This window comes from Halichoeres trimaculatus, unplaced genomic scaffold (genome assembly GCF_033239565.1).
Source record: "Halichoeres trimaculatus isolate MK-OKI-2021-1 unplaced genomic scaffold, fHalTri1.1 fHalTri1_scaffold_11, whole genome shotgun sequence".
Classification (NCBI taxonomy): Eukaryota; Metazoa; Chordata; class Actinopteri; order Labriformes; family Labridae; genus Halichoeres; species Halichoeres trimaculatus.
In genome coordinates, this window is record NW_027437189.1 from 17,868,748 (window position 1) to 17,891,471 (window position 22,724).

Below are 22,724 nucleotides of genomic sequence, written 5' to 3' on the forward strand. Positions count from 1 at the left end.
ATGAAGTCAGAGGTTCTTTCAACAGCCTTGTTGGAAATACTGAAAGTCCCTGTTTTTAGTTATCATTTTTTTTACAGTCACAAATGAATTATTCAACAAGTAGAGGGTTTCTGCCATCATCAGTTGAGTATTTGTTGAATTTTTGCTTGTACTCCAAGGGACACTTACCATCTGAAAGGGTCTTCACGGTTTGAGGCAACTTGGCAGATTTCATCATAGCAGTAAAAGTAATGATTTCTGTGCGATCTAGTCTGCTGCAGCCAGTGCAAAGTCCTTTTATCAGAAGAATCAGGTGTTTCTGAAAGTAAACAAAACATAGTCCTGCTTTAGCTTGTGTTCTGTCACACAACATTTCTGGGGGCAGAAAAGTCTTCTTCTATCTACTGAACAAACCAAGAGCTGAAAGCATGCTCTGGTCATTCAAATTGCTCATGCGTATTTTCCCCCTTACCTGTGACACTGCACATGCCTCATCTGGGTTCTCCAAGCGCAGCAATGAGAATTCAATCAATACCTTGCATGCTGCAGCAACTGACAGCAGCTGATTCCTTGGTACTATGGAAAGGACATAAATAACATAGTTACAGTAACATTAGAGTTTTCAAATGAAGAACTGATTACAGTTAGGAAAATAAAGATACATACTTTGTCCACAAACAGTGGTGATGTAGTGTGCAGAGAGTGCCACAAATGATGAGTAGAAAGGCTCATACTGTTTGTCATGGTGAAGGATGTCAGATTCACTGCAAAAAGACAATCAGATAACCACAATGAATACAGTATGAATATAGACAGCACATTTTTACAGCCTTTCTCCTGGAGCTGAGACACCGAGAAACATAAAATACAGAATGCTTTTTTTAATATAAAATCCACTTAAGGCAAATTAATTTCATACAACTTATATCCACAGGGGAAAAGTGCTATCTTTCACCAATTCTGATATTTTGGGGCTATAACAGCCTTTCAGCAAACGGGATGAAAATGAAGTTAACTGTGCGCATTCTAGCACATTACTTAAAACACAATAGTTTATCTATGCAGTCTTTCCAAGAATGTCTGACAGATCTGCTCTTTGGCAATTTGATGGTCCCTAAGAAATTGACCGTCCCCCCTTCGCTGATAGACCTCAGCAGTCTACAAACACCTTTAACCGCTTAATATTAATAGTACAAGATACCTCCAGACAGTGGGAAAGAAGCGCTTGATGGGAAACTCACTGTTACTTTGAGGAGTGTTAGGTCCTTTTTACCAAACCACTACAACATGCTTTACAACGTTAGTCACATTCACCTTTTCAGATCACTTTCATACAATGAGAGCAGAGGCTATGTAAAGCAGCATCAGTACTGACAAACCCCTTTCACACACCTATGTGCAATTAAGGGTGAAATGTGTCCCAGTGGGACCTGGGATCAAAACCTCAAACTTCCCATTGAGAGACAACAGACTACCACAGGGCCACAGCCACCCCAAAACATAAAAACCATGATATGCACTCCTCCTTCTCCTTCTAAAAAAAAGCTCCTAAAGTGAACTGCTGAATTGGTCATTTGCTTATATTTTCTGAAAGAGATTAAAGTGCTTATTATTACCCAGGTTAATAAAACAAAGGGTTCTTCAATACATCTTGCACTCACCATACTGGTTTCAGATTAAAATTTAATTCTTACATTTCAAAAATTCCAGTAAAAACATAGAATTTTACATCCCCTCCACTATGAAAACTTCTCATAAAGTTAAAATAAAAAAACTAATATTGTTTGCAGATTTTTAATTGTAGACATGGCAGAAAATCCTAAATGTTTGTTTCATCTCCCAGATTTTACGGTTCAGTTTGTAGGCAATCTGAGAGATGTGCCGCTGGAGATGCTCAGTATTTTAAAGACATTTATGTATTACTTTAAGACTCTATATTTATTACCTCTAACATATAATAACTCTTAATTGAACAAAGATTTGTGCACTGCATTTTGTTCTTTTCATAATTATACCCAAATGCCGACAACTGAATTATCCTTGTTTATGCTGACACGCTTGCTCTTGAAGCTCTAACTCTTGACTGTAATGTTAAAACTAGAGTTCAGGATATTGAACCTGCAAGACAGGTGCAGACTACGTAGACATGACAAATCAATAAGCAAGCTTTCGTTTCATTTCAAAACGAAACCTGGCAACAGGGTTACTCATGTGTGCCGTTCTTAAATGTTTCTTCAGAAAATGAGCTGTCGAATTTCGCACAGAGATCGCTTTTAAAGTGCCCAGAGGCATCATCTGATATCACCACAAAAAAGGTGTATCAAGTGACAACTTGACTGCCGTCAACTACTGATTTGACAATCGCTTCGTGGAATGTATTCGCTAATGCGTTACAGAGAGAGGAGCGTATTTATTGACATGAAAATGAAAGACAAAACAACTAAGCTGATCTACAAAGAAAGGTAGTTTAGCCCCGAGGAAGGCAGTTCGATCCCAGCTTTCTAGCGATGAGCAAATAGTGCGAGATGCAAATATGTTTTTAGTTCCGCCTATTTACAGGGCAAAAACATGACAAGTTAACAGTGTTACAAAAACAATGTTGCAAAGAAACACAACCTCATCAAATATGACTTGAGAGTACAAGGTCCCCGCCTACTTTGTGCCCTACCACGGACATACAACACCAAACGTTTAACTGGCTACCTTAACCGTCAGTTCATATCTAAATGGTTTGTTGTCACAACCGAACTCGGTCAGACACAGCAAGTTCAGCATATAACCCTGAAATAATTTGACAACTTCACGCTGACGTAATCCAAAAATATTGTAGCTGAGCCATTTCAGTGGCATTTCCCCGACTGTTTTGAAGGCCCATTCCTTCGTTAGCTAGCTAATGTTTGTGTTAGCTAGCTAATGATGAAGCAAATTTTCGAAACGCTACACTATGCTGTCAACACAGTCCTGATTAGCCATTAAACATACGGAGGATCGCCGTCCATGGCCTAACATTGTACATTGTTACAATTAGTTTATGAGTTACGAGCAATGACAAGCGTCACCACATTATGACTTAGTTAGCTAACAGTTAGCATATCAACTAGCGTCAGCAACTGACTCCATGCCAGAGCAAGTTAAGCTCAAATAGCTCGCTAGCCGCTAACGTTAGCTAAGCAGGTAGCATTTCCCATCGAATCTGACGAACCAAGCTAAGTTAGCATGTTAGCTTTTCAGCTCACTTCTTGGTGAACACAGACCCCATTTGAGTTGAAAGAGACACGCAATTAATTGACAAGTGGCCGGTTACCTGTTGATTATAGACCCAATAAGCTGAGGTAGCTCTTTCGTTTCAAAAGCGGTGTACGAAGCTGATAGAAGCGGTCGAACCGCCGCTGTCCATTCGTGCTCCCCATCTCCTCCGCTCGACGCCATCTTGAAATCCCTTAAAAACTACCTACTGAGGGACGACAACAATTAACTTCACTCACAGGGGGCGCTGTCATCCCGACAACAGTTTGCCTCTAAGATACAGGTTTAATAGTTTAATGTCATAGTTAACTGAAGTCTACTTTTTTTGAAAATAAAAGGGAACATCTTTCCATTATGCATTTCACAAATAGATATCAAAAAGGTAAGTCACATTCCCAAGTTTTTAATCTAATTTGATGTATATGTTCACATACACTGAGGTCAAATCTGCCACAGAAAAACTGACTGGCTCGTAAGAGGCAAATCACATACACGTATCACATATGTCACTGCTCCTTTCTAATGTATTGTAATTTAATTCAGCACATTTTACCTCATACTTCGAGTAGCTATTCGTCAATGCAGCCCATAGAGGGCAGACGCTTTCGATTTCAGGACTAAAGGGTAGCTGGTCGACTTCCGACTTCCTTCCTCCCCTGAAGAGCAAGCCGTATCCGCTGCGACAATGGCAAAGCTAATTTTGTTTTGCCTAAAAATAACTACTTTATATCTCACTGTCAATGCAGTGTTTGAGGACCAAGTCGGGAAGTTTGATTGGTAAGGTCTTTTGTAATTGATCAAATGAGTGTGCAGCACAAAGGCATATTTTTAAGTGGAGTTGCTAATGCTAACACCTGTCACAGCCACTAGCTGCGACCCGGTGCCTGTGTGTATGTGTGTGTATGAAAGAACAGGTTTTTTTTACAGGGTTATAACATCATTGCAATCACCTTTATCATAGAGGGACTACCGATCCATGAGATACAAGCGTTTGATGCGTAGTTATTATTATTATTTTTGTTTTTGTCAATGATACCTGTCTTTTGATTGTGTTCTCTGTCATGTCATTCATAGGCGACAGCAATTCGTTGGCAAGGTACGATTTTCTCATTTCGACAGCCAGGCGCAGTCTTCCAAAAAGGTACTTGTGGCAACGGAGAACAATGTTTTTGCTGCACTCAATACAAGGACCGGAGATCTCTGTGAGTAATTGACGAATCAGGACATTCTAGCAGTGATCCATTGTTACTGTGAATTCTTTGCCCTTTCTCCTGTAATTTTTTATTGTCTGCCGCAGTTTGGAGACACGTTGATAAGACTGGACCAGAAGGAAACATTGACGCTCTCCTGCATCATGGTCAAGGTAACTTAGATGTTTTGTCAAACTAGACTGAAAGCTTTAGATTCCATTTGAAAGCAAACTCATTTAGCTCTCTTTGTGCACCAGATGCGGTGCTGGTGGTTGGAAATGGCCGCTTACTGCGCTCCTGGGACATAGGTGTTGGTGGTTTGAACTGGGAGATAGTGCTCGACTTTGGCAGGTAAATATATCTGTGACTGGAAGTTCTTCTGTCTATAATAACCATTCAAAATGATCTGATGTAAACAGCTCTTTTGCATTTTAGTTTTCAGTCAGCATGTTTAGTGGGACAGCAAGACACAACAAAACATGTGGCTGTTCTGAAGAAAATGGTCATCTCACTTCATTATCTTTCTAATGGTCATCTGAAATGGATAGAGAATCTCCCAGAAAGGCAAGTTTCTTTTCTTTGGATTATGAAAAAGTGAAATCACAGTTGTTCATAGTACTTACAGTGGAATAGTTACTTAATTGACTGAATATTTCCCCAAGTGATTTAGGATTCACTCTAGACAGGTTTGGAGTCTTGTCAGAATACTTTTCCTTTGTTTAATGATTTGTATCATTTGGGCTCCTAACAAGTAGTGAAAGCAAATGATCGAAAGTTTTCTCCGTTACTCTATTAATCAGTCACAAGTCCCAATACAAATGATCCATAACTGCTTTATAAAAATGGAAGATCTAGGCTGTACTCTTTTAAGTGTAGTTTAAAGGGACTTGACATAAATCCACTATGAGCAGTTACCAAGCACAAATTGTAAGACAAAAAACCTTAATGTAAGCAATACCAGATGAATGTTGATGAAGGTAAGGGGGGTGGAGGGGATTCAGAGATGAATGGATGCTTACCTTTATATGACATTATGTTAGCTGTCATATTTATTGGTGTTAAATACATAGGGAAAATGATTTCTGAGCCTTGGAACTATTAAACAACAGGAGTCAGTTGGGTGTCCACAGAAAATAGAAAAGTGAAGTCAAAAGTCAAGTGAAGAAAAATAAGATGTGTCCTGAGCATAAGACCATAAATTATGTGTGATATTTAGTATGTTAACATACAGTGAATTATATAATTGTCTTTTTCCTCCTTTAGTGAAACTGTGGATTACCAGGCTGTGTACTCTGGTGGAAATGGTGAAGTGTATGCTCTTGGATTAGGCCCTCATTCCCACATGCAAATTGTTACATACAGTTTGGAGGATGGGGAGATAATCAAGCAGGTAGTCCTGATTTATTGTTTCAGGAGAGAAGTTTTTTTTGTGTATAAAGAATACAGTTATTTTCACAACATTTTATTTTCTTACGTGTATTGATTTAATTCTACAATTCTCTTTCTATGTGCTGTGTCAAGGTCTCAGTTGAAGCTCCGTGGCTGTCCAACATACAAGCAAACTGTGTAGTGATTGGCCGGGGAATGTTGGTGTGTGTGGACTCACCAACTCTGTCCCTGTACATGCTTGACTTGCATGAGCAGTCACAAATGACCCAGATCCCCTTGCAGGTGAAAACATTACCTTTTTTTCTTGGTGAAAATGCTTTGTATCATTGTTTAACTGTGTGTAATCATCTTTTTCTAGTCACTGGGACTTGAAGTTGCTCCAGGTTTCCATCCTGTACTGGTGTCCACCCAGCCAAACCCAGCCCGCCAGCCACTGTCAGAGTTCTTTCTCCAGGTTGCACCTGAACACCACGTGCTTCTCCAGCTCAACAATGGTCAGCTAGTCACACTGAGGGATTTTAAGCCTGTAAGTCACTGTTTCCACCATGGTATACTTGTCTATGAAGCATAGGGCTGAACGATTTTGGAAAATAATCTAATTGCAATATTTTTAGACCAATATTGCGATTGCGATTTAGCATACAATTTTTAAAAAAATATATTTTTATTATTTTTTTATTATTATAATAATAATTATATATATATATATATATATAAATATTTTTTTTTTTTTTTTTGGGGGGGGGGGGGGGTCCTTCTGCATTGTTCACTTAACACAAGTTTTAAGTCATCTTATAGTATGACTAACCAACAAAAGATACTGTTAGCATTTAAACAAGTCTTTTTTGCATTTCTTAAATGAAAAAGAAAAAGAAACACTGTGAAATTTTACTGACCTCCAGTTGTCAGTAAGAGAAACAAACCATACAGAAAAAAGTGACAAAGGGGTAGTGCTCTACAATCCACTGGATGGATCTTTGTAGCCCACAGGGTTGGGGTTTCTTTTGCCTGAAAAAAAAAACAGCATTTTGACTTTTGCTGGTTTTAAGGGAGAACAAGTACAAGTTACTATATTTCCTCCAGGTCTGTGCACATGAACCTTTTTTTTTCCTAGTTACAGCCTTTGCGATTTGAAAATTGCAATGTATTACATTGCAGTGTTGGTTTAAAATAGATAAATGGTTCAGCCCTAATGAAGCATGTCTTAAAAATTGAAATTTGGGACAACAGTATAGCTCAGAAGTTAAATCACAAGCTCAGTGTACAGACGCCATAGTCAAACTCAAAACAACTGGCTGGGCTTTATTTCAACTTTTCACTTCCACCATCTGTGCCCTCTTCTCTTCTCTTGCCGTATCCCTTAAACAGATCCACTAAAAAGTCCAAATGTGTAAAGAATCTAAAGATATCAAACAGCAAGAAAATCAGACCAGAGTCACAAAGACCTTGTTTGAAAAGTGTTTACATTTTCACTGTTGGATATTGAGATATAGGTATTGCATTTATTGTGTACAGTCTGATGAAATCATCAACATATTTTTCTCAATTAATAGGCCACGCTTGTTGCCTTTGCTACTACTGGAGAGAAGACTGTTGCTGCTGTAATGTCGCCCAAAAATAAAACTGTGAGTTGGAATAGTTTTTCACTTTCAGATCTGAAAAGTATGTTGTTTGCCATTATTGTCTCTCTTGAAAATATTGGTAAATATCACTTTTTTTAATTCTCATTCAACTTTTGGTTGGCCTAATGTGTGGATTAAAACATGTAAACATTGGTTTTCCCCTGTAGGCTTGCAGTCTTAATTTGTTTAGTGCAGAAACTGGACGCAGACTTCTCGACACAACACTCATTTTTAATATGGATCCTAACGGCGGGAAACCAGAGAAGGTAGGTCTTCATTTGTTGTACAACATTTCTGATCTCTAGCAAATTAAGTCAAGAGCTATTACTCTTAGAGCTGGTCAGCAAGATGATTTGTGCACATTAAGCATAAAGCTCTAGATTTTCAAACACGAATTGTTAATTTCTGGTTCGTTCTGTCTCTCAGCTGTATGTACAGGCCTTCCTCAAGAAAGATGACTCTGTTGGCTACAGGGTCATGGTGCAGACAGAAGACCACACCCTGACTTTTATACAGCAGCCAGGTGCCTTCAACACTGAGTATTTATTAAGGAGGACATGCTTTTCTTAAAGTCAAGAAATGTAATGTTGTAACAAAGTTAATGTCAGTTTTAAAAGTAGATAGTCCAATAATTTGATTGACCCCAATGGAGACATTTCATTTTTTAATCATCCTACCCACTACCAGCACCTAACCACTATAAGAAACATTCTGTGTTTTATGCATAATGTCACTTCCTCAAGCATAAGAGAAGAAATAAGTTTGATGCTGTGATTCATGGAGAGTGCATATTGTCATGGGTAAAAACAGAGCAATAATTGGTCTTGTTGTTCAGGGCGTGTAATGTGGACAAGAGAGGAAGCCCTGTCTGATGTGGTGACAATGGAAATGGTGGATCTGCCTCTCACTGGGACGCAGGCGGAGCTGGAGGGAGAGTTTGGCAAGAAGGCTGGTAAATGCCACACCTGAATCTACTTGTTTTCTCATTCCTTGTTAAAGAATAATATACAGTGCTCATTTTCATTTTTACTTCATATTAATGGTTCTCTGATTTTCTTTTTTTATACTTATCAAATAAGCTTAAAGCAGCTGTCCAAACCCCTAATCTCATAGGTATTCCAGTTGTTTGATCATTTTTTCATTTGTTTTATTTAACCTTTATTTAACCAGATAAACCCATTTAGATCTAGATCTCTTTTGCAAGGGTTTTTTCACCATTTCAGTCCTGACACGAGTAGTCAAATGTTTTCTTCAAAGCGGAAGGCATAAAGGCTTTCAGATCTTTGAAGGAGCATACAGAAGCATTAGTCAGTTGTAATTTTAAACTGCCCAACCTCTACACAACCATAAATGAATGTCAGAGAATTGTCGCTTTTCTTTTTCTACAGTTGTAGACCCTAAGTGAATTTTTCGCTTTAGTTTTTATTATAAAGGTTGCACAATGTTTTCTGAACTGCTGCTTTGATGTGTTTGCTATGTGCTTCACCTGCTTTTGTCTTTTTGCTGTTTTATTGCTGCGTTTGGATTCAGCCATTCAAGGTAATAATACTGCTCTTCACTGATAAAACTTGATGATCTGACTATATCTGACAAAATACCCCCTGCCATGTCCCCTGGACCTTTCTTTTGGTCTCCCCTCCACCATGGCTAGACTCTGAAGTGTGAACCTAATTCACTGAAAGTCAATAACTTGTGTCTGATTGTCCGAATTTTCTAGATGGCCTGATGTCCATGGTGCTGAAGAGGCTCTCCTCTCAGCTCATTTTGCTCCAGGCCTGGATTTCCCACCTCTGGAAGCTTTTCTATGATGCACGGAAGCCTCGCAGTCAAGTTAAAAATGAAGTAACCATCGAAAATCTCTCCAGAGATGAGTTCAACTTGCAGAAAATGATGGTCATGGTCACTGCATCTGGGAAGGTACTCTGTCTTATTTATATTAGTTAGGTAATAATACCAGATGGATGAGTTGTGCTTTACATTTTTGTGATTAAACTAGTTTCTGGTTATATGAATTTTGGATCAGGTTTAAAGAAAAAATGGCATTTTTTTCTGTTAAGCTCTTTGGGATTGACAGCAAAACTGGCAGTATTCTATGGCGGCACTACCTGGACAACATTCCCTCCAACGCAGCCTTTAAACTGATGGTGCAACGGACTACTGCACACTTCCCTCATCCACCGCAGTGCACACTGCTCATCAAAGACAAGGTATCTAATAACTAGGGCTCTGGTTTAAGCGCTACACAGTGGTAGTTGGTTTTGTTAACTCATTTGCCTCATAGACAGGAAGGCTAAAGCTGACTACTCTTTTCTTGAGAGGAAACGTATCCAACTGCAGGGGCAGTGGCGATTAAACTGTATTTTTCCTCTTTGTTCAGGACACAGGTCTGGCTACACTCCATGTTTTCAATCCCATCTTTGGAAAGAAAAGTCACGTCACCCCACCTGCTCTGCCACAGCCGATACTCCAGTCATTGATGCTCCCTCTCATGGATCAGGATTATGCCAAAGTCTTGCTGCTCGTTGACGACCAGTATAAGGTCTGTGGCACACTATAAACCTGCTCATCCAGCTACTTCCTTTAAGTCTCTGTCCACATACACCAGTACATTATAAAACAAATGTCTATTGTAGTTTTATTGGTTATCAGAGAATATTTGCTTTAAAAAAAACAAACTCTTTTCCTGAACAGGTTTCTGCCTTCCCCTCTACAAAGAATGTACTACAGCAGCTCCAGGAGATGGCATCATCCATATTCTTTTATCTTGTTGACTCCAGTCAGGGAAGACTTTCTGGCTACAGGCTTCGAACAGTAAGTTAAAGCTCATCTATGGAACTACTACAAGATTCTTTGCACATTGGGATTAAAAGTTTCAGATCTCTAAAGTTTCAGTCTTTCATTTTCGGTTGGCAAAGATGATCAGAATTGTTGCAACTGTATGATGTTTAAAAATAATAATAATGAATGTTATGTATCAAATGCAGAATTGGCCAAAAAAGTGTTTTGCATCATCCTTAATAAACTGGACTTTGAGTTTAAGTTTCTGTGTAGTATGCAGGAATTAAAGGAATGTGATATGTTCAGTATAAGAACAGATGAGGGTGCAGAGATCTTCCACAAATATTTTGAGAATGTGCATTATCACCAGAAATCTCTTCATCCAGCAAGCCACTGTTAAATATTGTAAGACTGGAATAATTAATTTGGATGCTTTGATGTCTCAGGACCTGTCAACTGAGCTGATCTGGGAGGTTGTTGTCCCACCCGAGGTCCAAAGGATCGTCTCTGTCAACGGGAAAAGGCCAAATGAGCATGTGCACTCCCAGGGCAGAGTAATGGGTGACCGTAGTGTCCTCTATAAGGTTTGTTAACTTTCTCTTTGTCCTTGCAGATACGGTGAACTATAAATACTCTTAATGTTGCAGGGTTTGGTCAGTACACAATGCAGAAAAAACGTTTCCACTTTGGTCAGAAACACAGTCACTAGTCGCACTCTGATGTAAATGAAAAAGTCATCTCACCAGAAATTATTACGGCTCATGTTGCTGTTTTCCTGGTTCCTCTTACCCACCATGGACTCTGGAAGGTCTTTTTATTGGACTTAACCCTCTATCCTGTAATTCCTCCATATCCTTATGGTTTTGATCCATGGGCTTAATCTTTTTCTACTCTGATAGTATTGTATCTGAGAGGGGTCTCTTGTCGTATCCTAGTGAATGAGACTATCATTAGTGTCATTCATTGTGGCATTGGGGCTTGAATGAATGCAGAAGTTCAGTTTAAATAACCTGCTCCCAAAAGCATTTAGGTTCCCAGACTCTGTTTCCATAGAGCCTCAGGTATTCTGTGTTGGAATGGACTAGTTACCCCTCTTCCCCAGGTTTGAGTAACTTACCTCTCTTATGCAGGAAACGCTGAGTTTCCCCTCATATCAGGGTCATTAACATTGGATTTTCAACCTGCCTCTGAAACAGACTCCCAGTCTTGACTAAACTCTTAATCAATGTGGTTTACAGAGATTATATGTAATAATGCTAAATAACTGCCTTCCTCTTAAATTCTCTTCATATTTTGGTTAGTAATTTTGTCACTTGGTTACCCTCCTCTCCTGTATTATATTATATTATATTATTATATTATATTATATTATATTATATTATATTATATTATATTATATTATATTATATTATATTATATTATATTATATTATATTATATTATATTATATTATATTAACATATTAACATAATACTTTGGGGTTAATTGGGGTAAATAGGGATGAGCACATTCCTAAAAGTGGACTCATGATATGTAATCCTTTTCAGTCTTTTCTGCTCTTTTGCCTGTATTAGTTTTATTGAACATCATAAAAGACCCATGTTACTAAAAGATACATGGGCAGTGTCCCTAACTGTGGCTTATTGGTCAAAGTTTAAAAAATGAATTGTGTCTACATGTGTATGTAGGGTCTTTTGGGAAAATAATGTCCGAGTTCCCTACAATGTTTCCTGTTAAAAAACACAGTGTGGGTTTTTTTTTGGTAACTCTGTTTTTTTCCATTTTCCACAGTATCTGAACCCCAATCTTCTGGCTGTGGTGACTGAGAGCACAGACACGCATCAGGAGCGAAGTTTTGTGGGGATCCTCCTGATTGATGGTGTGACAGGTCGTATCATCCACGAGGCCGTTCAGCGGAGGACCAAAGGACCTGTTCATGTTGTGCACTCAGAAAACTGGGTCGTGGTAAGAACTGATAGCATTTGTCTCATGAGATGTAAAAATATCAGTTGTGTCTTTGGGCTTGGGGGATCTCACCTCTGATTCTAACCCTGCTTCTGTTTGTCTCTGCAGTATGAATACTGGAGCACCAAGTCTCGCAGGAACGAGTTCTCTGTCATTGAGCTGTATGAAGGGATGGAGCTTTACAACAGCACCGTTTTCAGCTCACTTGATCGGCCTCATGCTCCTCAGGTTCTCCAGCAATCATACATTTTTCCTTCCTCCATTTCTACTATGGAGGCAACTCTGACTGAGAAAGGCATCACCAGCCGCCATCTGCTCAGTAAGTGTTGAAGTTTAGCCTTGTAGACTGCGCACAATTACTGTTTCTCAGTTCTGCCTTTTATGTATCAAATGAAGGACTTTTAACATTGTTTACCCTTTTTCTAAATATATATCCTTTGTTTTCCTTTATCACAGTTGGTTTACCTTCTGGAGGAATTTTGTCTTTGCCTAAAATGTTCCTTGACCCTCGGAGGCCAGAAATCGTGTCTGAGCAAAGCCGGTAAGTCCTACTGCTTAGCGTGGGATTACATTTTTTAAAAGTACACTGTCTTAAGCTTTTTTATTATTATTATTATTATTATTGCTCCTTTGCCTTTTTGATCACCAGTGAAGAGAACCTGATACCATACGCACCAGAGCTGCTGATCCGTACAGAGTGGTTCATCAACTACAATCAAACTGTGTCAAGAGTGCGAGGAATTTATACTGCCCCCTCTGGGCTAGAGTCTACCTGCCTGGTGAGTTTGCCATCACAAAAGTGTAATATTATTTGATAACTACCTCTGTACAGTTAACCTTCAGTGGAAACAAATGGATCCTGGACAAAGTTTATGTCTTTTTCTTGCAGGTGGTGGCATATGGTCTTGACATCTACCAGACACGCGTCTACCCCTCAAAACAGTTTGACGTTCTGAAAGATGACTACGACTACATGCTGATCAGTAGTGTTCTCCTCGCCCTTTTCTTTGCCACCATGATCAGCAAACGCCTGGCAGAAGTTAAACTGCTCAACCGAGCCTGGCGATAAAGTGATCAACAAAATCCCATCTCTGGCAACTGTAAGGGGTGCATTCAGGACCTCGGCCCAAGGAGATGAGATGGCATGGGCCATGCCTGCAGGAAAGCTCAGGTCAAAGTTCAGTAAAGCCCACAAGGAACTGCAAGGGGAGAGGGAATGGCAGGGTTGGGGAGAAAAGAAATTAAGGTTTTACATGTTTCTCATGTTTATTTTTTAACTTATTTTGCAAGCACAAAAAATAATTTTTGCCATAAAACAAGTTTATTGTGTCATGTTGTTTGATTGAGATGGTAACCCTTTGTTGATTAACATGCAATTACACTAGCTGAGATTCATTAAATTTGAATATTCCTTTTATGAATACATTTGTCAATAGATTGTCCTAATCAATAGTAATGATGAATTCCAAGCCCAGAGTAAAGAATGGATGTGCAAATGTGTGAGCATAAACACTGTCAGAGTTGAATGGTGTGAGATGCCATTTACTCGAATGGCAGATAAACCGTGAATGTGATGTTTGGGGAGATGATGTGGCATGTACAGAAGTTTTTTGTGCTTTTCAAATAACTATCCCTGAAGTCACTCTTATTGTCATCAACTGATAGGCTTGATGAAGTCTTTGTTTTTAATGACATCCAATCAGCAGCTCATAGGCTTGTTAGCATTTTACAGTCATCAGCTGCTGTTTCTGCTCTATTAAAATGTGTCTCAGAAATCAAGTTTTCATATGTTCTGTTTCCCACAATCATTCAAAAAAATGTTTCTTTTCAAAATTTGAGTGGCACATATAATTCTGAAAAAAAGGAAGTCCAGCCAAGCATTGAATAAATAAGTTATTGTATTTATTCATCTATAAATATATTAAAAATCCAAATTTAAAAAGATTCCAACAGACTCCAACAACATTTTGAAATTAAAAAACACTGAAGTTTGATACAGGACCTTCAACTTGTAGACGTAACAGTGGTTGTAAACATGCTCAAACAGAAATAATTCAGTCCTCAGTCTTTATGTTTTTGACCCTTCATGCATTACTTGAGCTCCTAAAATTTTTAATACTTGATTCATCATTATAATGGGTTTCAAACTGATCAGCACTCTAAACAAAGAATCTCTTTAACAGTCAGTTTCCAGTTAACGGCACATTTCAGTCCTATTCTAAGGTTTGACTCGGTATGCTAATCTGCTCTTACTGTTTTTCTCTGAACAAATAATCTATGTGAGATTTAAAGTCTCTACTCAAAACATTAAGTGTTTGTAGGTTTTGTAGCTCAAGTTCTTCTAAATATAAATATTTTTCAGACAGTTGAAAGCATCGACAGCCACTAAAATTAAAGTTTCATGGTTGTTCAAAGCAATTGTTATTATGTAAGGTCATTCTTACATGCGCCACATTGCTCATCATTAAATTTCTTTAAAAAAGTATGAGTTCACAAAATATTGAATTCATCTTTTCAGTACACATGCCTACAAGCAGCATTTTTTAATAAAATAAAACACATGAGTAGTTTGATACAAGCCCAGCTTGCACATACAGTGATCATTTTCTTTCTGGTAAAAACATGGAATTAGACAAGAAAACTTAAAATCAATGTGTACATGATGATCAAAATAAAAAACATTTAACAATAAAACATTTTCCCTGTAAGAAATCTGTTGTATCCCTGTAAACCAAAACTAAAGATACATGGTACTAATAGCAACACTGCAAGAGAAATGTGATGGTTTTTTAGGTTCAAATAGAGCAAGTATCCAAAAGTAATAAAAATTAAATACTGACCAATAAAATGTTCAGTAAAGCACAGAAAATCTTAAATTATTGCATGACATAAGTAATTAAATTGAAAATATAATCTTTAAGACGGTGGACACACAAATGTAGAATGTGGATGTTTAAACACTCTTGGTACACTAGAGTATCATGTGGTTAATTATACTGTCAGTCACAGTTTAGTACTCAAGTTCCAATTCTCGAGGGGTTTTACCTGTCCTGGCAAACACTGTGTCCTGTCCTGGATGCTTCACTCAGGTTTCTCTCTCGTCTGTCAGCGTAAGCCTGTCGGCCCGGGGGCAGGAGGATGTAGTGCGTATTGCTGGCCTGTCTGCCATCCTTCAAAATGGGAACAATGCAGGGTGAAAACTGAGCTGCAGGGGGCGCTCTTTCACTTTGCTGTCTCTGTAATGCCTTACTCACATATTTAGGATTAGCAGCAAAACTTTGTGTGGCAGGCATCACACCATTGATATAAATGGGAAGGCTTTTGGGGCTGGGTGTGCGTGGTGGACAAGGGGGTACTAAAGGGACTCTTGGGGGGATTTTAGGAGGCTTGTCTTCCTCGTTGGCACAAAGAGTCTTTAAGCGAGCAGGAGGTTTTGGCGGGATGGGTATACGGGGAGGGATTTGTGGCTTTTCAGCTTGGCAAGTTGTGGTGCTGTTGTAAAGAGTTTGGGAAACAGGTCCTGAATAGGAAAACCGGAGCCTAGATGGTTGGTTTTGTTCTGACTGGTCCTCTCTTTGGAGGGCAAGGGACCAAACGTTGGCTCCAAACTCACTTCCCCTTCCCGTTGGTCCATCCTCGCTTCCTGGCCAAGAGAAAGCCACCGAGCCAAACCTAGAGTCATTAGAGCGTATCAAGCTTTCTTGGTAGGCATAATTTACTTGACCACAGTCTCTATTTATGCCCCTGCATATGGCCTTTGGGCAGCTTTTGGGCAGAAGACGGCGTCGGTCACTGGTAAAAAACTCCACCTCACTATCAGCTGCTTCATCAGACATGAGCTCCTCAGGGTCAGGCAAAGGTGGCAGAGGTTTGGCTTCTTTCTTAAAGCCCCCCAACATTGTCTGTCTCTGGGAGGATGGGACTACTTGGTCTCCTTCATGAGGACGCAGTGTGTTATCTGGCCTCTGGCAGTAGGTATCACTGTAGAAACAAGGCTGAGAGATGGAGGGGTTGCCTGGGAAATGAAAAAATAATCAGCTGTAAACAACTCAATTAGCAAAATACCAACACATACCAACTACCAACACTCACCAAGCTACTAGGTTTTTTTTCGTTATGAAAGGTTTTGCTATCACAGTTTCATTTAGTGCAGTACCAGTTCTCAGAGGAAGATACATGAAAAACTGAGCAATGAGAAAAAAACCTCTTAACTCCAATGTTGTTAGGGTGTAGGAGGAAAAATACCAAGGGGGTTGGCTGCACAGCGTTTGAAAAAAAGCTTTGCTTTTGCAAAAGGGTTATCATACAGGAAACGCAAGGAAAAACATGTTGAAAACAACAGCTTAACCTATCACCCTCTTCGTCAAACATAAGCCACAACACCCTGATTAACACAGGAATTGTCATTATCTGTGGGGCTGAACATAATCTTAACAGAGCTTCCCATAACCTTCTCTGTGGAAACATCCAACGTGCCCCAGACTTCAGGAACAGCTGGTGACCAGGGAGCAAGAGCTTCCCCTCCTCCGTCACACTGCTCTCTCCTCCGCTACACAGCTCAGTGCAGAGATGGCAAACTCACCTAGGGCCTGTCTGCACACAGAGATTTACCCTGACAGGATACATAAATAAACCTATTAGGGAAAACTAAGGGTTGCTTAAATTTAAATATTAGGTGCTCATGTCAAACTCTTTTTTTTTTTTTTTTTTTCAAAAAATTTTGAGTAGCCGTCAATTGTGTCTGTGATTTATTTTGTCTATTCTAATTATATTTCACTGACAACTGACATCATGTTTGAGCAGGTTTGACGATATCACAGAGTTTAATAGAGCTCAAAAATAAGAATATTCTGGATATATAGCCAAAGTAATTTAGGTTAAATTTTTATGAACAGTCTTTCCTATAAAATAAACACTGACATGCATGTGTATAAAAGGAATATCCCCAAAAAACTTACGGTTAAACTCCTTGGCTGTTTGCTGCTGAAGCTCAGTCATGCTATGTTCCATGTCAGCACTGAGGCCAAAGCACGCTCTGTAAAGCAGGACAGGTTAAGAAGCATATATGGAGCTTTACATGTGTGTAAATCATTTCTACACATAACCTTTCATGAGTGAGTCATTATATATGAAACAACAAGCATGTCTTGCTCCAGCAGAGCATATGCTCTGCTTTCCTACATCTTGTCGGATTATGTAACATTACAATTACAACAACTGCTCCAGGTAGCTGGTCTTTATTTACAAATAAACAATTCTGTTTTACGAAAATGTGCCTTGGATTATACCTATTGTAGTATATTTGTGTAGGGGGTTTTTTTGGTCTTCATATGAAGCCATGGATTTTTCTGTCTTAACTTTCAAGATGTCATACAATCAAAAAAACAGATATTTAATGGTTCACTCCTAGAACAAAAATAATAATAATCACCACTTTAGCAGCTTGTATTCATAATTTTTGTACTGTCCCAGTATGTACTTGTAACCAATTCTTGCCTACATTTTGTATCTTTCTTCTTTCGAGTGGTGAGTACCTACCTATTTAGCTCATGATGTCTCCAGTAGTTACCCTGACCACTGGCCATGCTGCATCACAAAGTGTATTCTTAAAATACATGAAGGTCTACGTTGTATAAGCCTAGAGCACCATCAAGCTCCATCAAGCCCATCCCAGCCGTATTTCAGTGGCAATCTGTTGAAGAAAAACAGAAAACTGAAAGTTAAAGGCTATCTCTAACCGCGTAACAAGAACACTTGGACATTCCCCTTGCAGGTGTGTCTTTGTTTTGTTCTAGTCACACCTTGTAACAAGTGAGATGCTCATAAACAGGGAATACAAACTGTGTACATCTGGAACAAAACTCTATCCAACACATCCAGCTGCAAGAACTCTTTGCACCCAGCATGTCATAAGAGCATTCTCAGCGTTACGCATGAAATCTTCCAGTATTTTACTCTGCGCTGAGAGTAAACATAGTTGTGTAATTAAAAAGCACTTTACAACAGTAGCACTTGAGTGATCTTTTTATGTTGCTTTTTTCTTGATGTTTTTTTTGTGACTTACATTGAAAAAGTTTTGCACTTTAGATGTGAGAAAAGATAGACAAATAAAAGCTAAGTCACTTTCTTGCAGCTGCCATGTGTATCTCTTTGTTGTTCCAGCTTAGAGCCATTTGTCTGATGCGCAGGCTATTACACAATCCCTGGGTCAGATGTGGGAGGGCAGCAGCGCTCACTCTTCTCTCTTTGACCGTGGAACCCTGACGTTTCCGCCCTTGCAACAGGGGCTAATTGTGAAGCATTCCTGTGATGCTCAGACTCAAACACATCAGCAGCACACCAGAGCACCACATCTCCAGACACACTTCACTAAAGGTTATTCCAATTACAAGATCATTTTAAAATTTCTAGGTATAACTTCACAATTTGTAGGATCAGAAAAAGTCTTTTCTTCAGTAATAAATGAATTTCCATGTTTGCTCTGAGACCAACTGACGCTTGTCTTGATTGACACTCAGTGTTTTAATATTTAATCACATACATGACAGCTAATTGTTGCTGCATACTTGTAGCATTTATCCAAATAATCTAAAAAAAAAAGTTGTGTATGGATAATATCAGAGTTGAATTTTCTCCATCAAGATCAAAATTAAAATCTCAAACCAACCTGACTCTTATAATGTACTTTTTTACTTTCAGAATGAGCTCACTATTACTCTTTAGTAGCATATCCCAAGGACAGACCAACCAACATTTCACAACTCTAAGTATTACGTAAGCGTGTGCAAATAAAGCCTTTTTATCCACATCTTTCAATCGAGACTGAAATCCTCCAGTCTGTCTGTCTGATTCTGTTGAATCACCGGTCTCTGGGATTGGCCCATTTTTTTCATGAACTATTCTGCAGTTTACTTTATAACTGCCATGCAGCAGGTATGATATGAAGTGATAACAATCACTTCAAGCCTCCTAAACAACTGAGGTACCATATTTGCCCTGTCTGTAAATGTAAATCACTCTGCAAACAACAAATAAGTTACTCACCCCTCCTCCTCAGCCAGTGGGCACAGCAAGGTCTCAGTTTTACTATCACACTAATCTCATTCTTCAAAGTGTTGCTTTGTTTTCTATCACTGATATGACCACAGTCTGTGTAGGAAGTGCACAATTCCAAGCATGCATAATAAAACAAAATAAACCACTACAAACAAAACAGTGACCGAGGGCCCATTTGAATATTTATGTCATCCTTAAAACAACTGACTGTGGCGTCATTTCCGTCAGTGAGCCCCGGAGATGGAAGACGCTGAACAATTATGAATCCTACCGGCAAGTACTCAGCGTCCATGAATGGAGCCACTCTGAGGCATGAATGGGCCTTTGTGTCACTTTGGTGAGCAGTGAAGCAAGCCTGAAAATACAAGTGAACTCTCCCATGAGGTTAAGACTGAACATACGCCATGGAGACGAGCACACATGGCCAAGGTATGAGCCTGTGCTCCAGATCCCCTGCAGGAGTACTGTGCATGGTGGCACGGATAAAAGAACAGGCCTCAGGATTTTAAAAAAAGTTTGTTTATCACATGCAGGAGCCTTGATGAGTTGTCCTTGGCTGCTCCAGCCGCCTTTTTTTTCAGGCAAAAGGCCATTCACAGGCTGGACATTTACAAATGGTTTAATTGCAGAGCAAATATAAAGGATTTGCTTAACATTATCATCTAAATTCAACATTCTCTAATCTGCCAAGTGACACACACAGTTCAGTAGGTGACACATCCAAAAAGAAAAGCACAAGTTTTGAACTGTAGTACCCTCGTGCCAGATCAATGTTTTTTTTTTGTTTTTTTTTAAATACAATAAAATCTGACATCATTCTAGTTAATTGTCCACAAAGGTAATATTTAAATGTGTAAATGTACAGACTTCATACCACAGAAATTTTGCTTCCAAAAAGATCAGCTTTCTGCAGGAGCATATTAGGTTGTGAAGAAGGTATTGTGCACATGTAGGAGGATTAACTTGTAGTTTGCTTCACAGCTGACAAATTTACATTCAAGATCCAAAACAAAATATATTTTATAAATCCTTTTAACTTCCTCAAATTATCAGAACTTTCCGAGGATGATTTTACACTGCTTATAAAGTCTTTACACAAAACAATTAAAATGTACTTTTGGTTCTTTGATCATAAATTTACAAAACTGTATCATCACTGAATTTTATTCTAAGTTGTATCATGTTCCTTTATATATAGCGCAGTATCTTGCGAACAAATGCTTAGGACAAACCAACATGTCTCTTCAAAAAGTGCTGTGTATGAGTGGGAAAAAAAAAACCTTTGAACCTGAATCTTTGAATTAAGGCTTGGGTCTTCCAGACTGTGGGATGATGGGGGTGAGTCATTAGCCTTTCATTCATGACTTATGCCGTAATTTATTCTACTATGGTCATTCAGTTTTATTTGACATGAATTTTAAATTAGTGGGAGCTTAGCAAGTATATCTGAGTAGCTATGAATAGCTAGACGGTGAGGGCATAACATTTATGAGACAATTTTACTGGGCGTAATTAAATACAATACTTAAGAACTATTTACCTTCCTTGAAGGTTTTTATCAATTTAATGTGAATTTGGCAATGTAAAGTAACATACTGTTAGTCAACTTTACAAACTTAAATCTTCATATTCAGGTATAGTTGAAATAGTATCAAGCAGGTTTTCTTTATTTCTTTTTTTATTTATAGGGATTAAATCCAAGTTGGATTTAAATACAGTTGAATATACTGGGTTGCTCATACAGTTAGATAATGTATTTTCTATCTCTTCTCATAAGATGATTGTGATAATGTGGTGTAATCCTTATCAAGGTAAAGTGTACATCTCCTCAAAACTTCGTTGATCAATCTCTTTCAAACATATCACATTGAAAATTAAACCACAATTAATATATAAAAAATCCCAATCATTCTAAAGACGAAAAAAAACATCACAACTTTCTGGGCAACAGCAATGATAACAATGTAAATGTAAATATATATTACAAACGTGTAAATAAATAAACAGACAAGCTAATTAATTGGATGTTTAACTGAAGGTTATTTTTTATGGCTCGGCAATATACAATAAAACCATGCCCTGTTTAATATAAATTAAATAAAACCAGTAAAGTTATTCCAGATTTGCTCTTTAGTGCCCCCTAGCGGCTTACTAGCGTGACTGGCCCGAGGTTTCCAGGACTCACCCATCCCGCCTCATTCGGCGGACTCAATCGTACATCGGGGTTGGAGGAGCTATTTGTACGCCTGTTTATATAAGAATAACCTTGTTAGATTAGTTGTAACTAACTATCTGACCACATAAATTTCAGTTTAGCCAATGAAACAACTGAGGGTACTCTGTTTTAAATAACTTCAGAAACACCGTCGCGTCTTCACCTTTTCTCATGTCATGCGTTCCTCGTGATTAATTCAATTCAGTAACTTTATTACATCAAACAGGAAGGTTCGTCTGTCTACAGCATAGTTTGTGACTCAGCTCCTGACCACTCGGTTAAAAAAGTTGTAAAGCTTAGTTTTAATCATAAAGAAAAAAAAAGTTGTCGCCATATTATTAAATGGGTGGTAGTCTTACCGTGGAAATGAAGTCTATATATCCACTACGCAGAGTTGGGTCGGTCGACAAACTGAAGAAACCTATTTGCTACAACTGAATAAGCCAGTCCCCGAGTCAAAACTGAGCCATGTGCACCATCCCTCCTATCAACAATACGAGGAGGTGAAACTCATTTTGTCAGAGTGACGCGGTTTTTCACATCTCCTTATAATGCGTGCAGCAACCAGCAGCCCCGGCCCGTGGCTCCTCCCTATTCCAGTCCTCCAAACAGAGGAAAATAAAACGGCATATTCAAATAGTTTAAATTCATTCAGGAACGTGACCCTTGGCTCATAAGACAGTTTTGATGGGAAATTTGTGAAGTAGGGGAGAGCGGGGTAAACTGAGACACTTTTTACATTGTTTGACCCGTAGGCAAGTGGAAATGAAATTGAAGCAAAATCAACACATGTACATTGATTTCATGATGTCTCACATCAATGGAAATAGTTAGAATGCATCCACAATGATTGGTCATGGAAATATAACCCGTCAAAAAAAAGGTCTTTGTGGCTCAACTTGCCCCAGCTAAGGGGTAAATTGAACCACATGGGGGTAAGTTGACCTTTCGACCTTTTTGGTAGCGTTCCTTGAAGTTGATGAACCAATCTCGACCTAAAAGAATAGGGACACTATTAAGAATCTGTTTAGCTGCAAGATCAACTGTTTACCTGAGTTGAATTGTGATCTCCTCGACACTACCTGCTGAATGGTTAGCTTTCCAGCTCTCGGGGGACAGAGATATTGTTTTTTTCTGCCATTTCGTAGGCTAGATCACAGGATTTCTTTGCCGTGAGGCCATGGAGCTGGTCAGCCAGTTTTTTCACATGGTTTGCAAGGTCTTCCTCCATCTCCTCTGTGAAGACCCTCTTTGCGTTTACTGTCCCTGTGTAGCCTGCCACTGT

At 38.8% G+C, this 22,724-nt stretch overlaps 3 protein-coding genes across 11 annotated transcripts in view; 1 reads left to right on the top strand and 2 right to left on the bottom strand.

Moving 5' to 3' along the window:
* Nucleotides 1-3,421, bottom strand: part of ubr4 (ubiquitin protein ligase E3 component n-recognin 4) — a 50,163-nt gene extending 46,742 nt beyond the window's left edge. For all 8 annotated transcript variants that reach the window (XM_074681965.1, XM_074681962.1, XM_074681963.1 and 5 more), the window contains exons 1-4: nucleotides 3,284-3,421; nucleotides 646-743; nucleotides 452-555; nucleotides 169-298 (exon numbers count right to left, since the gene is read on the bottom strand). In XM_074681965.1, coding sequence (XP_074538066.1) covers nucleotides 169-298; nucleotides 452-555; nucleotides 646-743; nucleotides 3,284-3,408 — 457 coding nt within the window. In that variant the 5' untranslated portion in view covers nucleotides 3,409-3,421. The remainder of the gene's footprint in view (nucleotides 1-168; nucleotides 299-451; nucleotides 556-645; nucleotides 744-3,283) is intronic.
* A 422-nt stretch (nucleotides 3,422-3,843) lies between these two features.
* Nucleotides 3,844-13,943, top strand: emc1 (ER membrane protein complex subunit 1). The gene is made up of 22 exons (XM_074681206.1): nucleotides 3,844-4,002; nucleotides 4,300-4,427; nucleotides 4,523-4,588; nucleotides 4,673-4,766; nucleotides 4,851-4,979; nucleotides 5,679-5,805; nucleotides 5,937-6,086; nucleotides 6,163-6,330; nucleotides 7,358-7,429; nucleotides 7,594-7,692; nucleotides 7,853-7,949; nucleotides 8,262-8,378; nucleotides 9,144-9,343; nucleotides 9,484-9,633; nucleotides 9,804-9,965; nucleotides 10,118-10,237; nucleotides 10,651-10,788; nucleotides 11,995-12,168; nucleotides 12,277-12,487; nucleotides 12,625-12,709; nucleotides 12,818-12,947; nucleotides 13,058-13,943. The coding sequence occupies exons 1-22, from the start codon at nucleotides 3,911-3,913 to the stop codon at nucleotides 13,235-13,237; spliced, it is 2,889 nt and encodes a 962-aa protein (XP_074537307.1). The 5' UTR covers nucleotides 3,844-3,910; the 3' UTR covers nucleotides 13,238-13,943.
* A 510-nt stretch (nucleotides 13,944-14,453) lies between these two features.
* On the bottom strand, nucleotides 14,454-21,965 carry errfi1b (ERBB receptor feedback inhibitor 1b). Of its 2 annotated transcripts, none has more exons than XM_074681207.1 (4): nucleotides 21,799-21,965; nucleotides 17,707-17,860; nucleotides 17,127-17,203; nucleotides 14,454-16,183 (listed from the first exon to the last, which is right to left on the bottom strand). In XM_074681207.1, the coding sequence occupies exons 2-4, from the start codon at nucleotides 17,751-17,753 to the stop codon at nucleotides 15,210-15,212; spliced, it is 1,098 nt and encodes a 365-aa protein (XP_074537308.1). In that variant the 5' UTR covers nucleotides 17,754-17,860; nucleotides 21,799-21,965; the 3' UTR covers nucleotides 14,454-15,209. The 2 variants fall into 2 exon arrangements, with proteins under 2 accessions (XP_074537308.1, XP_074537309.1); XM_074681208.1 differs by lacking the exon at nucleotides 21,799-21,965 and adding an exon at nucleotides 19,213-19,391.
* Between the last annotated feature and the right edge of the window lie 759 nt (nucleotides 21,966-22,724).

Bases quoted from the DNA above. Each gene is read 5' to 3' on its own strand.
- emc1 (XM_074681206.1), top strand. From the start codon at position 3,911: ATGGCAAAGCTAATTTTGTTTTGCCTAAAAATAACTACTTTATATCTC. The intron at 4,003-4,299 runs GTAAGGTCTTTT...TGTCATTCATAG, and splicing joins CAAGTCGGGAAGTTTGATTG to GCGACAGCAATTCGTTGGCA. The intron at 4,589-4,672 runs GTAACTTAGATG...TTTGTGCACCAG, and splicing joins TCTCCTGCATCATGGTCAAG to ATGCGGTGCTGGTGGTTGGA.
- errfi1b (XM_074681207.1), bottom strand. From the start codon at position 17,753: ATGGCCAGTGGTCAGGGTAACTACTGGAGACATCATGAGCTAAATAG. The intron at 17,204-17,706 runs GTAGGTACTCAC...CCTGCTTTACAG, and splicing joins AGACATCATGAGCTAAATAG to AGCGTGCTTTGGCCTCAGTG. The intron at 16,184-17,126 runs GTAAGTTTTTTG...TTCATTTCCCAG, and splicing joins AACAGCCAAGGAGTTTAACC to GCAACCCCTCCATCTCTCAG.